Below are 14,861 nucleotides of genomic sequence, written 5' to 3'. Positions count from 1 at the left end.
ATTACTTATTACGTGTTGTTTGACAGTACTACATGAGACTTCCAGGCTGTGGAAATAAAGACACTCGCCTATCTAAAGATGGACTGTTCCTGTGCCCTGAATCGATCAGTGCAATAGCGTCATGATTTCTATCCTACAAACCAATGTAAAGGAGGAGCTCCAACACAGGATGTTTGAAATTGAATTGCCTCTTGTCTTGCTTAGATATAGAATAAATGAATGCGCTGTTCTCCATTATTAATATTGTTTTGTCCATCATGTAAGATCCCCAAATGAGGCAGAAAGGAAGAATTTTGCTGTTGTACATTTTAACACATACACATCATAGTAACATCTCATAACTGCAACTTTATTAACTTAAACGCTTTAGCAGCCACCAAGTTCTTACTTCAAGTGACAAGACCCCGCCACTGGCCAATAAACAAAAAGACAATGTAGCACAGTGAACTTGTCTGGAATCCTCATAAGACAATGATCGGTAAAGCCAGCTCAAAAGGTTTATTGTCAGTCTCTTGGTTGTTCATCCCAGTGAAAAGTGGGGTTGACCATGGTGGCATTGCTGAGGCACATGACATTCTTTTTAAGTGATAGCTTGAACGTTCTAGAAAGTTTATGGAATCAGTTACTCAAGGATTTCTGTCTGGTTATGTGTTTTTTTTTAACTAATGTGAAAGCATGAACATTTATTGCATTGTTTTCTACCCCTGCTGCAACTTTGTTTACTAATGCTTCTGAATTACATCTGCCTGATGAAAATGAATTGAAATGACCAAAAAATTATATTATTGTTCATCATGCTCTTCCAGGTCCTACAAAATGCCAAACCTAATGTGTGAAATGTAACATCTAAGCTACAAATCTGGTAATTATAAACTCCACTGCACGTTCTGACATGTTCAGTGATATCAGGCAAAACTGTCAACACCTGTTGCAAAACCACAACACACAGGCAACAAGTTATTGTTTGTAAACAACAGATTACAGTATAGCTATGTACAGATGTATGTTGGAAATGTACATTATACTGATTTATGTTATGGTGTTTGCATCAACAAGAAAGCATACAGTATAGAAAGATTTTGACTAATGTCAAAAAGGCATTATCTGCGCTGTAGAAAAGATTTAATTCAAGGAAATGCATCATATATTAAGTGATATTTCCCACACTGTATTTCATCTTCAGTATACCCAGATATCCTTGTTGGTACTCTTGGCTCTAACCCCTTAAGTAGTCTAGATAGTTAGGCCTTCAGTGATGCTATTCACTGTGGTCTTTTGTTCAGAGAAAGGTCAACTCGGCCTCAGATGTCTTTTTCGGTGGCATGTTGTCTGGCCCATAGTGTGCTTTGGAGGTGGAGGGGACGTTAATGTTGGGGTCTCCGTTGTTAGATGTGTCTATCTGGTTGTTCTTGCCCAGGGTCTTGATGATATGCAGGTTGGTGCGGGCTGTTTCCATGAAGCTGTTTTCCAGCAGCCAGCCATCGGACTCAGAGTTGGGATCTCCCTGCCTCAGCACGTTTTCCAGTGAGGTTTGGAGGTAACGGACTCCCGTCAAAACTGACAGCTGAAACAAGAGACAGAGACCTTTGTTACTGAGAGTATCAAACAAAAGCATGAACAAAAATCATTATATGACAAGTCAAATAAGTACTTTCTTTGTTGTAATTCTATGCTGTAATTTTGCATATTATTTATATCTGCAGGTCTGCGGTAGATACTGAGTAGAGGACAATGGGAGAGTCCACTTCAAGTGCTGCATGGATGATCCAGAGATAATACTCAAGGATTATTACTGCAAGTGTGTGAAGCGAATGAGCGACAACTGTATTAATGCAGAGGGGTCAGGTAACTCTGATCATGTCCATAGTGATTAACAAGACCTTATAAGAGTTGTAAAGTAGAAACGGCTACTGCAGCAGTGGTTGTACCAACACAAATGCAGCTCTTTTCACACATCCTTAATTGTTAACACCTGGTGCCTTACCCACAATGCAACTGGACAGCTTGGTTGAAGGTGCAGGTGTGTTATACCAGTAGAACCAATGTAATCTTGACCTGGTAGCCTCGTGAGGAGGAGCAGGTTTCAGAGGTTTGGTAACATTTAACTCTACACTGATTCAAATGACTCACTTGAGGCAGTTTATCAGGCTTTGTGCAGCTCTCTCTCACAAATGGCTTAATACAACTTTTCCACTTCTGCATGTCCTAATGCAGTTTTACTGGGGTTTTCCTTCGTATTTTCTCACCTCGAACAGCCAGGTGATGAGGACTGCGAGGCCAATGGACTGTATGATGTAGTTGTAGTGCTCTAGCAGCGCCTGCCGACAGCCTTTCATCCAAAGGTTCAGCTCCTCCGTCTGGTGCTCGTAGTTGAAGTGAGCAGAGTTGTTGGTGATCTGCTGCTGGATGCAGGGCCGGGGAGAGTTGATGTTGCAGCAGCTGAAGGGGACTCCATCTATCAGGTACTTCCCCTCCACGTTACTCCGTAGTCGGCTAGACAACAGGGAAAGGGACAGTTAGAGAAGGTAGAGGGATGTGCATTTTTCAACACTGTCACTGTTTCAGGCCTAATAAGACCAATGTCACTGTCACTATGTCACTATGTCACTATATCACTTGTACTTACTCCACAACCTCTTTCTGAGACATGTCCAGGTAACGGTTGCTGATCCACTGGATCTGGAACCAGTCTTTATAGCCATTGTTGCCACAGCACTGGAACTCTATCTGCAGCATGTCCACGGTGCGCTTCAGGAAACACCGCCCTGGTGTGTCTGTGTCCTTATAGAACCTCATGGCCTCTGTCAGCCCCAGGTTCAGAGACTCTTCCAGCTCCCCACGCATGCTGTAACACATCAGAGCCCCCACCAGCACACAGAAGGTGAAGAAGAAAGTGCATATGATGTAGGGCAGCATGATCAGCTTCCAGCGCAAGAACTTGGTGGTGTCCACGCAGTCGTAACAGATCTTCCCACCCAGGAAGTTGATGGCACAGGCGATGAGGCCCACGGCTATAAGCATGTTGGGGACGTACTGTATGTCCTTCTCAGCCATCAGCTCCCCTCGCTTGTTGAGCTCCACCTTGAGAAAGAGCCCCAGGCTGAACAGGATGGCCCCTGTCGCCACTGAGATCCAGTTTAGGATCCATAGCACCTGGGCCAATTTGTCCCTCCTGGTCTTAGTGAACTTTACTCTCAAGACCGCCATTGTGTATTTATCCTCTCAGTTTTTCTTTTAAGTCCGGTGGGGGGATTAAGGGTGGGACACAGGTAGATGAGGGGAGAGGAACAGGTTATCCTCCAGGGGGTGTTGGGGACCAGTGGGAGGGGGATTGGTTGAACAGTTCTCTGAAGGTCCTCTCATAAGCAGCTTAGCCTGGTAGTCATGACTGATATTGTGTGGACGCTGCATTATGGTTATACTGTAGGTGCATGACAGGAGTATGACAAATAAGATAATATTCTCACATTAACAGCACAAGTTCTTGAAATGCAAAACACTGTTAAGACAAAACGCAATGATATATAATCACCTATATGGAATCGGGAAACAATCTACATATGAGACAAACATCAACATGAAATAATCAGCATTAAATTTGGTTTAAAAAAGATAATAACTTCCTTTTTAACCCAGTGAACCATGCATTTCTGTCTGGAAAAAGTTCCCTATAATAAAATGTAAGAACTAGCTGACACATTGAAAATATCAATCCAAAAAATCCATTGTTCCTACTTTAGCCTGGTCAGCATTCACCTTGAAAATGCAATGTCGTTCTCCTCTCGTTTTCAGTTTCTTTTCTTGCTGACATCCTCAAATTTAGCCCTGAAAAAAGTGAGTGATCGTAGTGACACAGTGCACAGGCAGCCAGAGTAGCATCAGAGTGAGACTAGCAGCCAAGTCCTGACCCTCCTCCTAATCCCCTTTAATCATTAATCAGCCCTGGGCCCTACGAGGGATTTGGACCCACCTTCTGCCACCTACGCAAATCTGACTGACCCGTTACTGGGAAAGCAATGGCTGATGGCCATTGAGTAGGAGTATGTGTGCCTGTGTGTTCATTTGAGTTGAAAGTATAAAAAAAAACACCACACCCAACTGGACAATCTTATAAAGTGATATTAGTATCTATGGCATGGCACATTTTGATTAAACCAGCTTGTAATGACATTAAAAAAAAAACTTAAATGTACAATTTTTTGAAGTAGTAATACTTGTGCTAAGATGTGCTGCCCTCTGCTGCTTTTAGTGAGGACCATGCAGACAAGATCTAGAGAAGTAAACAGGTCTTTAAGGTTAAGTTAAGGGTAAGTGCATGCTGGCACAATTTTATAAGACAAAAACTGTTGCTGCACTCCTTTCTGCTGGTGGAAACTCCAGTATAGTTGCAATTATTTTCATCATCCATAAATCTGCAGTTAATGAGATTGGTTAAATGGTAAATTGTTTTGCATATAAAATGTGTGAAAACTGGCTGCTATGATTTCCCAGTGACATCTTCAAATGTCTTGTTCTGTCTGACTGACTATTATGTACGACAAAGAAAAGTCTCAAATCCTCACCTCATCTGATAAAACTACAACCAGCAAATGTTTGGCATTTATGCTCAGAAAATTACTAAAGAGATCATTGGAACACTGAAATAGTTGCCAATTAATTTGATTAATCGACCAATCGTTGCAGCTCTACCTTCTAGGCATGTGGTGCTTTTGGCCACACCCCAATAAGTGATGTCACAGCAGGTATTTTGCCTTTGCCAAAAATGTGAACAAACTTGTTGTGACATCACTGACCGGGGTGTGGCCAAGAGAGTCAAAAGCTTGAAAGATTCAAGCAGTAGAAAGCAGCGGGGTAGTTTTCTTCCTTCTGTCACCTAAGAAGTCAACATTCACCTCCAGCTATCATGTCACTCCTGCTGACTCTTACCCATTCTGTTTCCAGCATTAATTTCAACACGCACATGTGCACATGCATAAACATACGCTCACAGCCACGCTGCAAATCAGCCAATGAAATGTTAACTGAGAGTGAGATTAGTGGATTAACATGTACCAAAGTAGCTTGTGTAAGAAGAGAACGTTACCGTAGCCACCGAACCAGCCAGCAAATCCACAAGGCAGACAGTGCACACACACACACACACACACACACACACCACTGTGCAGACTGAAAGTGAAGTTTAAATGAGCTGCTATGGACAACTACTCGTCACTACTCATACAAGTAAGTACTGACAATTCAACTACTAATCTAATCTACAATTTTCCCTATGGAGACTCTTCAGAATAATGACTACCATATTCACACTTTTATCTGTTCTGACACAATCTATTTATCTAATTATGGAAACATGTCGAAGAGAGGTTTTCCAGGCTTAAGGTCACAAGTTATTTAACCACTCATTAAGATACCCTGAGTACATTACATACATGAGCTATGGTTGAGTCACCTCTAGTTTACAGTACATTAAGTAAATCATAGATGTTTTTATAAATAATCACTATTTCTTTTTGCTCTGATGAACTATAGGTGTCGGCAATATGTTTCAGTAAAGATACCATGATCCCACCACGTGAACTGTCTCATCCTGGTGTTGACCCTGTGGTCTGAGGTCAGAGGGTCAGGGATCATGTTGGAGACAGAGGGTCAGTGGTCTGAGGCTTTGGCCAGCAACAACATCAGAGCCATCATTGGCTGGCTACGGAGGCTTACAGCTGAAGGTAAATAAAAACATTTGTAGGCCTGTGAATATTCTCATTCATCCAGGTCATAGTTATCTCAAGGAAATTTCAATTGAACGCAACTGGACTTAGTTATTGTCTAGGAAGATGTTTCACCTCTCATCCAAAAGTCACATCTGACCAGTCCCAGCCTGGTCAGATGCGAGCATGAAGCCTCTTGGATGAGAGGTTAAACGTCTTCCTAGACAATAACTAAGTCCAGTTGCGTTCAATTGAAATTTCCTTGAGAAGAACATTTGTACTCCATGAAGTTATGGTTGTCCACCATTTGCAAATGGTCTATAGAGTACTTGTTGCTTGATTCAACATTTTATCTCCTATAAGGTGATGTTGATGTGGAGGAAATCCTGCTGACCTTTAGCTGCTGGCTACAGAGGACGTCAGAATTTGCTAAAAAGGAATTATTAACCTTATGTAAGTACATGTGTCCTTATTAATTATATAAATTAGTTTTGAGTTCGTAAGTGGGGTCTTTGCATCTCCTCTGTTTCATAAATGACTGCAGGCTTCAGTCGTTGCCAAGGTTTATGGATGTTTCTGGACCGGAGCTCTTTCACCCGGGTGCACATGCTGCTCCAAAGACTGAGGAACCTGCTCACCCTGGCTCAGTGGGCAAGGCGGGAGCTCACTTCAGCCCACCTATGGCATGGTATCTACTTCAGAACTCATACAACCACAGCAGCATGACGTTTTGGAATTGTATTTCTAACCTTAATATTTACTGGAACTTTCGTGCAGGTGTGGGGGTCCCATGTGTGGTCTGCAGGGACACATTCGGCTCCCCAGACATTAGACGTGGCTGCTGGAATCGGGAGCACAGGGCTCTGAAGCAGCACATCTGGCTGGGACGGCTGGTTCAGTGGTGGGGCATCATGGGGCTCCTGCCCAAGTATCCTGGTACGGATGTAATCATACGCCGTCTGATATGAAAGATGAAATGTGATCACAATTTACATGTTCTTCTGTTCTCTTGTTGCTGTCAGAGGCCCAGGAGGTGAAGCGTATCTCTCAGATGTGGAGGGGAATGGATCACAGGCATCAGAGAGCTTATCTTGAGGCACTTGGGTAATTTAGATGATTTGACTTTCTGCTGCCTTCTGCCATACAAATTTTCTAGTTTCTCTCTTTATCTCCTTCCTGCTTTTCTGTGTCTTAACATTTGACTAGATGGGATGAGGGAGGGGTGGAAAGATGGAGCTCTTTCATACAGGGTATGGTGACTCATCTGGACAAGCAGCATGGATACATTTGGACCTCTGAGGACTGCACAGACCAGTGCTACCCTCCACCTAATCTGCAGGCCCTGCTGAAGCTCGTGCTGGTGCCTCGTGTTGACAACATGTCAGTCCAGGCAATTGTATCCATCCAAATACAGTGTCAACAAAACTTTCTGTAGAGCATCCTGTATATCCTTTTGTCTTGTATTCTGCAATTAAATTCAGGTTACAGTCCTTAACCCATATGTCACAGCTCATGTATTTTATCCTGGACATGGCTAATTTCCTGCAGTGCAAAGACGACCTCCTCCAGTCTTTCTGCCATGCTTTCACAATTCCCTCCAGCTTTTCCCAGCAAATCAGGGCGTTCTGGATGCTTGATCATGGACACATCAAGGTATGTAACCACAAGACACAAAAGAAGCAGCACTGATTTTATTCATCAGTCAAGTGACTGATTTAGATTCAGTCATTATAATGAACATGTACAAGCCGACTGTGATGCTAAGCTTCAAGGGCTAGTTAACCATCCTGATGGTCACATTAGTGTTCTTGTTTCAGTGGCCACAATGGAATGCAGGTGACACTAATGGGCCACTTGAGTAGTGTGTATGATTAATGTAATAACACTGCACCTTCCATTCATTAGTTATTCAACTACAGTAGACCTTTCTGTCAGTAGAGGAAATGCTTTAATGGATAGTAAAACATTTATCTTTTTTTGATGATCAATGCAGCTAGGATTTTTAGGAGTTTCTTTTCATCCCACAAAATTAACATTTCTTCTCATGCGCATGGATGATGAGAGAAGACATTTTAAATTAAAGGAACAAATAATCTTACAGGAGTACTGCATGTTATGTTGCACCCTACCTAGGCCTCCATGGAGCTATTGTTGAGTCCCAGGGCTGCTGTTCCCTGGCTCCCCTGGCAGCACCGTTGCATCATCCGTTGTCTCCTGATGAAGAAGCAGCCTCACTTGGCGTTGAGGTACCTCCAATGGATCAGACCTGGAATAGAAAGCACTGAAGACGCCAAGCTCTGTGCAGACGTGCTACTTCAAAACAGGTACATTTACTGTAGGTATACTTATTACTTTGTACTCATATCTTTGATTTGCTTTATTATTGTAATGCGTGATGCTTACTTTGTCTCTGGTCTCCAGCTGTGTCTCTGATGCCTGGGCTCTGCTGAAGAGAGGCCACACAGAGAGAGACGACATGGTCCTGTACTTTTTGCAGGCTTGTAATGGATTTGGCCTGTGTGCAGAGGCTTTAAAGTACATTCCTGCAGGATATAATGTGGGGGAACCTCTTGAAGGAGACAGTGTAATTGGGATTGAGACTACAGGGTCACAGTTGCCACTGATGAAGAAAGGTAAGACAAGGAATATTAAATAGGATCAGGACTGAATAAAAATACATCCATTATTAAGTGTGGGTTTTTGTTTCAGCAGGAAGGCCACCCTGTCCGCTGTCTGCCAAACTGTATCAGGCTCAGAGAGTGAAGTCTGTGTCTTCAGGGGAACTTGTCAGACTTGTCAGAGAGGCTGTGATGGAAATCAGAAATCCCCATCCCAAGATGAGGTACTGAGGTTGTCGATTGCATGTGGCTATAAGAGGTTGATTTACGTATGTTAAAATATGTTCAGTGTCCCAGAGAACTCGGCAGCTAATTTATTTATGTTCCTTATTCCAGTGAGGTGGTGTGGCCAGAGCACACGAAGAGAAAATCAAACAGCAGAGAGATGTTTCTGTCAACTCAGGCTCTGCGTCATCTCACGCCCAGCCCCTCCCCAATGGGCATGGTGGAGGAAGAAACAGAGCACACAGCACATACAGATGAACCAGAAGAGGAACATCCTATCCATAATGTATACATTGTCACTGTTCCTGCTAAAAGAGTTAAAAGACTCTTATAACATCTGATTTTGAAATAATGCCCTTTATGTGTGTCCCCACAGCAAAGAGAGACACATGAGCATGTTTCCTCCTCTGCGGATCTGAGCTCTGAGGCCACCTCCTCCTTCACCTCAGCCTCCTCCTTGCCTCTGTTGAGACGGGGTCGACCTCACGTGTTTGAAAGCACCTTGACTCTGCAGAGGATCTCTTCTCTCCTCACTGATGGTGAGACACAAAGCAATGAAGATGAAGAAGAAGAGAGCAGGCCCCCCTCATCGACTGGTATGTTGCCACATTGCCCTGAGCTGGTGCTGACACCAGATGGCGCAACAGACCCCATTTCCCTCAGCAACTTGGACAAAGTGGTTTTGGTGGAGCTGTTGCTTTCTGCAGAGGGTAAGGGTGGTGCTGGATTTTATTTGCATGCCATTCACAATAAGAGTTGAAAGATAATGACAAACTTAAACTCTTTTCTAGAGAGAGAAGAAGATGTTAAGACAGGTGTTTTCTCAAACGAAGACTTTCTCAGTGTTGATGCAGTTTCAGGACCTTCCATGGATGAAACTCTTCCTCTAAATAAGAGGTCAGAGGTCACCTCACCTCACAGTACTTATGCACTTAACACTGGCATGTAAATTAAAACTGAGTGATATTTATTGCTTCCAGTTTCAGGGTGAATCAAACCCCTCAGCTGTGCAGTAATGAGGTCAGCCAATCTGTGCCTTCTCTCTGTGTCTCCCAGGTGGAGAGTCACAGTTTCCTCTCACCTGACTTTGGTATGTGGCTACATTCAGATAGACTACTGAATGGTTTCACATACTGTAATGTCTCTGAATTAGCTATAATCTGCAGAAAAAAGGGCTTGCTGTAAAGAGGTGTCTGATGAACTTTTTCATGGTTTCTCAGGTATCACTGACCTGTGGAACACAGTGTTGTCACAAAAGGACCGATCAGAATCCCCGCTGACTGACCTCCACCACAGCCTTCTGTTAGAGGAGCCTATAGCCAGTGGCTCAGGGGCCCTAGCGAGGATGGGTGAGTGGGACGGCTCCCTTCTCACCCCTGTGTGTAGCAGCTTGATTTGCCCCACACAGCTTCAGATCCCTAGTAGCTCTCTGACCCCCAGCCCAACTTGCACCACTGATGAGAGCCATCCCAAAGCCCAATTAAAGACAGATGAAGCCTGTGTCAAGAACACCTCAGCCTGGCCTGATCATTGCAAAGTGGGCAGCTGGTGGAAACAGGACATTGAGACTTGTAGAGCTTCCAGTGACCTCTCATCTTTAAAATTTTTAAATGTCTTTTTTATGTGCAACTAAACAATAGTATACTTATAAAACCTTATACAAGCATATGCAACCGCATGGTGTACAGTGAGCAGCAGAGATGGTGAAACATGCTGCTAGTTTCTTTTTTCATCTTTACAGCACCAAAACATTGCAAATACTCATTAGCAATATGGTAATTGGAAAACCCATTTATGTCATTACCAGCAATAGTTTAAGCATGAGTAATCTGTGTGTGTGTGTGTGTTTTGGACAAACATAATTGTATGTCAGAGGTGCTGCTGTCCACTGCAGGGTGCAGGATGCATGTACTTGTACCATAGGCGGGGGGTCTTGGCTGCTAGGAGAGGGAGACTTGTGAGGAAGTGAAGTGTCAGAGATTAGTTCCCTTAACCTTGCTGCAGCAGTCACTCATCCATTAAACAACCCCCCTCCCTCCCCCACACTTTCTGTGGGAGGTGCACTCTCTAACACTACAAAGCAGACCTCCCTCCATCTGCCAGGCTGTGCTGATCACCGCTGGGCCTTTGGGATCTACGGCCTATTGCCCCACACTGATGCCCCAACCTTGTCACTGGGACAAGGGTTAAAGACCATATACCAGTGGGGCAATGTTGCATAAAATTGAAAGAATAGTGTCAGACATCCATTTTGTTTCTAGTTATGGATCATTACAATAAGACAATACTGACAATGTTAACACTTTTGGTTTTCTTTCTGTTTATTCACAGATGAAAAAAGACCTTCTCTTGCAATAAGTCAGCCGTATTCCTACAGTCTGCTCAACTATATGGATTTCACTGCAAAACAAAAAGGAAACAACAGAGATGGCAAACAGGTACTTTCCTCTTATGATACATACTGTACATTGAAGCTGTGGCGTATTCATCAGGAGGTAAGATAACAGCCCGATTGGTCAATAGGGGTCACTATTGTTCCAGTTTAGACACCTGACAGCATCTCTGATTCGGATGATCTCATTTCTGGTCCCAGAGGATTTAGCTTCATCACAACCCAGCAGGTGCCCTCTTTACTACCCTTCATCCCCCTCTCTCCTGTCCTCCAGCATCAACATCACTGCTTTTAAGATCTCCGCCTACAATGATGTCATTTTCCAAACATGAAAGCAGCATTTCAGGGGATACGAATTGATTGTATTGTATTCTTGAAATGCAGCATCAAATCTGTGTGAAACACCACAGAATGTAACAGTTATTTATTAGTCAAAAATACAACGTCTGACACTGATGTAGTTATCTTTTCATACTGCATAATTTTACTGCTTTCATGTTTATTGACCTGAACCTTACACTGCTAAGCATTGTAGTCATTGCCAGGATATGCCCAGGTAATTGTTTTACTGAGCTTTCATTGGATAATTGTTTAATTGGGATGCAGTCACCTAATTATTTTGTTCAGAATTGGAGACCATATGGAGCTTGGCAGGTGAAACATAATTAGGCCATGTTAATTTATGATGATTATACCTTGGGCCTGAGTAACCTATACTGTACAAACAGTGTGCGCCTATCACGGCCAATGTTTTTAGTGATGGCATTACATTCATTACCTTGCAGACTCAGTGTGAATGTGTGTGTGTTTCCAGGGAGTTGTTTTGTAAGAAAGACTGTTAGTATTATCTAATTGTTCATCCAAGCCAGAAATGATACTGCGTAGGATTTGCTTAATTAGCAGATAGAGAGATATTAATGAGTAATGTGTGAAAATGAGTTTAAGACAAACCCTTCATGGCAGATCAAACTATCATCTATTTAGTTCCAGAGCGGTAATAAAATCAGGATATTAAACATAGTTATTAGTGCAAACTATAAATTTTGATCTTGTCCCAAATGACCTCATGCATGACTGTTTATGATGATTATTGTGGCATAGTTATAGATGAGATATTCACATTGTGGTGAAAACAAAGTCATCGATCAACTCGCGGCAGCTCACTAAGAGATCATGCCCGCTTAAAAAGATATCATGAAATGAATTATTATCGACTTTGGTGTCTTTATGAAAATACCAATATTTGCACAGAGAGAGTTGAAACGTTCAAGATTCAAGGGGAGATGAATGGCCTCTATTAGGAGCATTTAATCAGTGGTTGGCCCACTGCTCCCAGTCTCCTGCACCCCCTGGGGAAAGATTAATGGGTACAGGATATTTCATCAGGCCCTCCACATCACTGCCCAGGATATGAGGCTGTAATTGTGTCTGTTTTTGCTGTTGTTTCGTGTCACAGGCAGACAAAGAGGAGCCTGCAGGTTGGAGTAGTTTGGGGAAGGCTTCGCAAGGTGCCATGAGAAGTGGGAGAACACGATCAAGGAAAGGAAAACGAGTGAAGAGAGCGTAATATGTCTATTACACAAAGGACAGCACATGGAGAGCTGAACTGAATGAGAAATATATATTTTGTACCAGAAATGTCACGTCTTTTAACATCCTGAATATTTTTTTGATTCTGAGTCTAGATTTGATAATAGACCTAAAACAATATTGTATCCCAACATGAACTCAGCAAAGCAAAATTAACTAAATCACCACAAAGACTTTTCACCTTGATGTGGTCCATCTCTCCTTCCTTATCAATCACCTGGTCAGATTGTTCTGACAGCGCCCAGTGATATTGTCCTGCCACACCCTTTTTCGTCCACTGTAACACCACGTGTCAGAACACTCTCAGGAATTATTGATGAAATCTAAATTATTGAATATTTTTGTTAATTGAAATACCAGTAAAAATAATTAAAAAAAAAAAAAAAAAAAATGATAATTCTGCAGTTACATTATGGGATTTTGGTCAGTGCAACAAGAATGCATGTTGGTCTTCTTGAAGCATAAATTCCCAACATTTAAAATGCAGTGGATGTTGTCCTTGAAAATGATTCTGCACTTTAGATTCTTCACTGGTTTCCTGCTCTTGAAAGAAGGATGTTTGCTTTGCTGCCATTGCATCTCATGAAAATTAGATGACCTCCCAGTGCTTTCTGCCGCCCATCACTCCCCATATTTGCTCAGAGCTCAGGGACTGCATTTGGGTTAGCATCCTCCTCCCTCCTTCCCCTCCCTCCCTCTGTGGTTCTGGGGGGTGAATAACTTAACACATATTTCAGCTTGACACACTTCTGCTCTGGGTCTCCCCTGGGTGGCCAGTTCACGAGCCCACACATGCTGTATTATTTAACAGTGGAGTTTGGAGTTCTTGCTGTGTGTGGATGTGCGTGTAATCTCCTGTTTGTGTAAAGGCAAGTGCCTTATGGAGTTGTTAGTGACCTTGCAGGTCTGGCAGCACCTCTGATACCAGATGATGTATCAGGTTAAGCCATTTTTTAGACTTTTTGCTGTTTTGTGCTTTGGGTTTCATATTAGAAAAAGGAGAAAATGCTGTTTCACAACCAGTACATTATTCCAGCAAAGTGATTTATTATATGAAATAGTAATCTGGGAAATTTATCATACACCCAAGAGTAAAGATCTGCCAAGGAGCATGAAACATAAGTAACAATACCTAATGATGCTAAAAAGCAAAGCAGCTCTGAGCGTTGGAATGAAATCAACTTTCAGGCAAAGACCACACACACACTCACACAAACACAATAACTCAAGCTAATCTGAGAGCTGATAACATCATGGAAATCAGAGTGCTGCGATGCAGCAAAATGACACATAAATCATATGCCAGGGAGAGGATGCAAAATACTGCAGTTTGTATGATGGATACAAATAGCCGCATGATGTCTGGAATGCATTCATATAAATACTTGTCTTTATGTTGCAGGGATATGTCCCAGGAAACAGCAGGGTTATTAATATCTTCTGAAATGACTCAGAGTGAGCCTTTTAAAGAAGCTGTTCACTTACCTACTTTATGTATTCAAAATGAAGGGTTTTGCATTCTGTAATGGATTTTTCTGAGATGAACAGAGCATCTCTCTATCCCTACATTCTGCACCAGCCTGTTTCTGTAGGTTGTACATCAAGGCAATGACTAGACTTCAGATTTGAAACAAGATGGGCTTAAGACCATTAGTAGTAAGTTGGTGGTGGTAGCAGGTGCCCTTGCCCACTGGAGGGCACTGTGAGCAGCACAGAGACTGGGTGGGCTGAGGGAGAGGAGAGACACCTTGGCCAGCTCACCAGATGGGCTCAGTGAAGCATGTCAGATGGCTGTGACAGCTACCTGCCCTTCCTTAAGGACTGTCACCATGTATAAACAAACCATTACTCTAATTTGTGAGTGTGCTGCCTTATGGGTGTTCAAAATGTGTGTGTGTGTGTGTGAACAAGGGCATGCTTCCTCTGAACCCACTGAATGAACATTTCTGAAGTATCAGTGTTCTACAGTATCTTGCCTACCATAAGGCCTTACTGTTTTTTAAGTAAAGTATCTGTATGGTGGCCCTGAAGGTCAAAACACAATTACGTTTGAAGTCCAAAACAAATACAGCACTCAAAGGCTAAAAGAAAAAAAAAGTGTCAGACTGGATAGCTTAGGCTGAAAGATGTCTGCTTGGTAATGCAAAGGTTGCAAGGTTGAATCTTACCAGGTGCAATATAATTTGAAAAACACTCAAAGACTAGAGAAAAAAATTAACAATTATCAGACTGGTTAGCTTAGGGTAAAAAACATCTGCTTGGTACTGTGAAGGTTGCAGGTTCTACTCTTAACCATGTCTGTGTTGAAGTCCAAATTCAAGCACAAAGCACTCA

General features: G+C 42.6%; 2 protein-coding genes across 4 annotated transcripts; one reads left to right on the top strand and one right to left on the bottom strand.

The window, feature by feature from the left end:
* Positions 1-1,025: 1,025 nt before the first annotated feature.
* On the bottom strand, positions 1,026-4,394 carry prph2lb (peripherin 2-like b). The gene is made up of 4 exons (XM_018689990.2): positions 3,736-4,394; positions 2,627-3,421; positions 2,247-2,493; positions 1,026-1,564 (listed from the first exon to the last, which is right to left on the bottom strand). Exons 2-4 carry the CDS (start codon positions 3,205-3,207, stop codon positions 1,280-1,282), a joined length of 1,113 nt encoding a protein of 370 aa, XP_018545506.1. The 5' UTR covers positions 3,208-3,421; positions 3,736-4,394; the 3' UTR covers positions 1,026-1,279.
* Positions 2,348-13,494, top strand: LOC108892440 (uncharacterized). Of its 3 annotated transcripts, none has more exons than XM_018689975.2 (18): positions 2,348-2,462; positions 5,530-5,720; positions 6,066-6,155; positions 6,247-6,390; positions 6,480-6,638; positions 6,725-6,806; positions 6,909-7,098; positions 7,212-7,355; positions 7,836-8,026; positions 8,124-8,335; positions 8,412-8,544; positions 8,657-8,831; positions 8,922-9,255; positions 9,337-9,442; positions 9,526-9,635; positions 9,766-9,894; positions 10,877-10,983; positions 12,394-13,494. In XM_018689975.2, the coding sequence occupies exons 2-18, from the start codon at positions 5,630-5,632 to the stop codon at positions 12,502-12,504; spliced, it is 2,508 nt and encodes an 835-aa protein (XP_018545491.1). In that variant the 5' UTR covers positions 2,348-2,462; positions 5,530-5,629; the 3' UTR covers positions 12,505-13,494. The 3 variants fall into 3 exon arrangements, with proteins under 3 accessions (XP_018545491.1, XP_018545495.1, XP_018545492.1); XM_018689979.2 differs by having other exon boundaries at positions 8,415-8,544; positions 12,394-13,493; XM_018689976.2 differs by lacking the exon at positions 2,348-2,462 and adding an exon at positions 5,109-5,223.
* The last annotated feature ends 1,367 nt before the right edge of the window (positions 13,495-14,861 follow it).

This window comes from Lates calcarifer, linkage group LG19, assembly GCF_001640805.2.
Source record: "Lates calcarifer isolate ASB-BC8 linkage group LG19, TLL_Latcal_v3, whole genome shotgun sequence".
NCBI lineage: Eukaryota > Metazoa > Chordata > Actinopteri > Centropomidae > Lates > Lates calcarifer.
The sequence above is the reverse complement of the archived record's forward strand: the minus strand, read 5'-3'. Positions and strand labels throughout refer to the sequence as shown.

Coding starts and splice junctions, on each gene's coding strand:
- prph2lb (XM_018689990.2), bottom strand. CDS start 3,207: ATGGCGGTCTTGAGAGTAAAGTTCACTAAGACCAGGAGGGACAAATTG. Junction 2,494..2,626: donor TCTCAGAAAGAGGTTGTGGA/GTAAGTACAAGT, acceptor CCTGTTGTCTAG/CCGACTACGGAGTAACGTGG. Junction 1,565..2,246: donor TCATCACCTGGCTGTTCGAG/GTGAGAAAATAC, acceptor CTCTTGTTTCAG/CTGTCAGTTTTGACGGGAGT.
- LOC108892440 (XM_018689975.2), top strand. CDS start 5,630: ATGTTGGAGACAGAGGGTCAGTGGTCTGAGGCTTTGGCCAGCAACAAC. Junction 7,099..7,211: donor ACATGTCAGTCCAGGCAATT/GTATCCATCCAA, acceptor CATATGTCACAG/CTCATGTATTTTATCCTGGA. Junction 7,356..7,835: donor TTGATCATGGACACATCAAG/GTATGTAACCAC, acceptor CACCCTACCTAG/GCCTCCATGGAGCTATTGTT.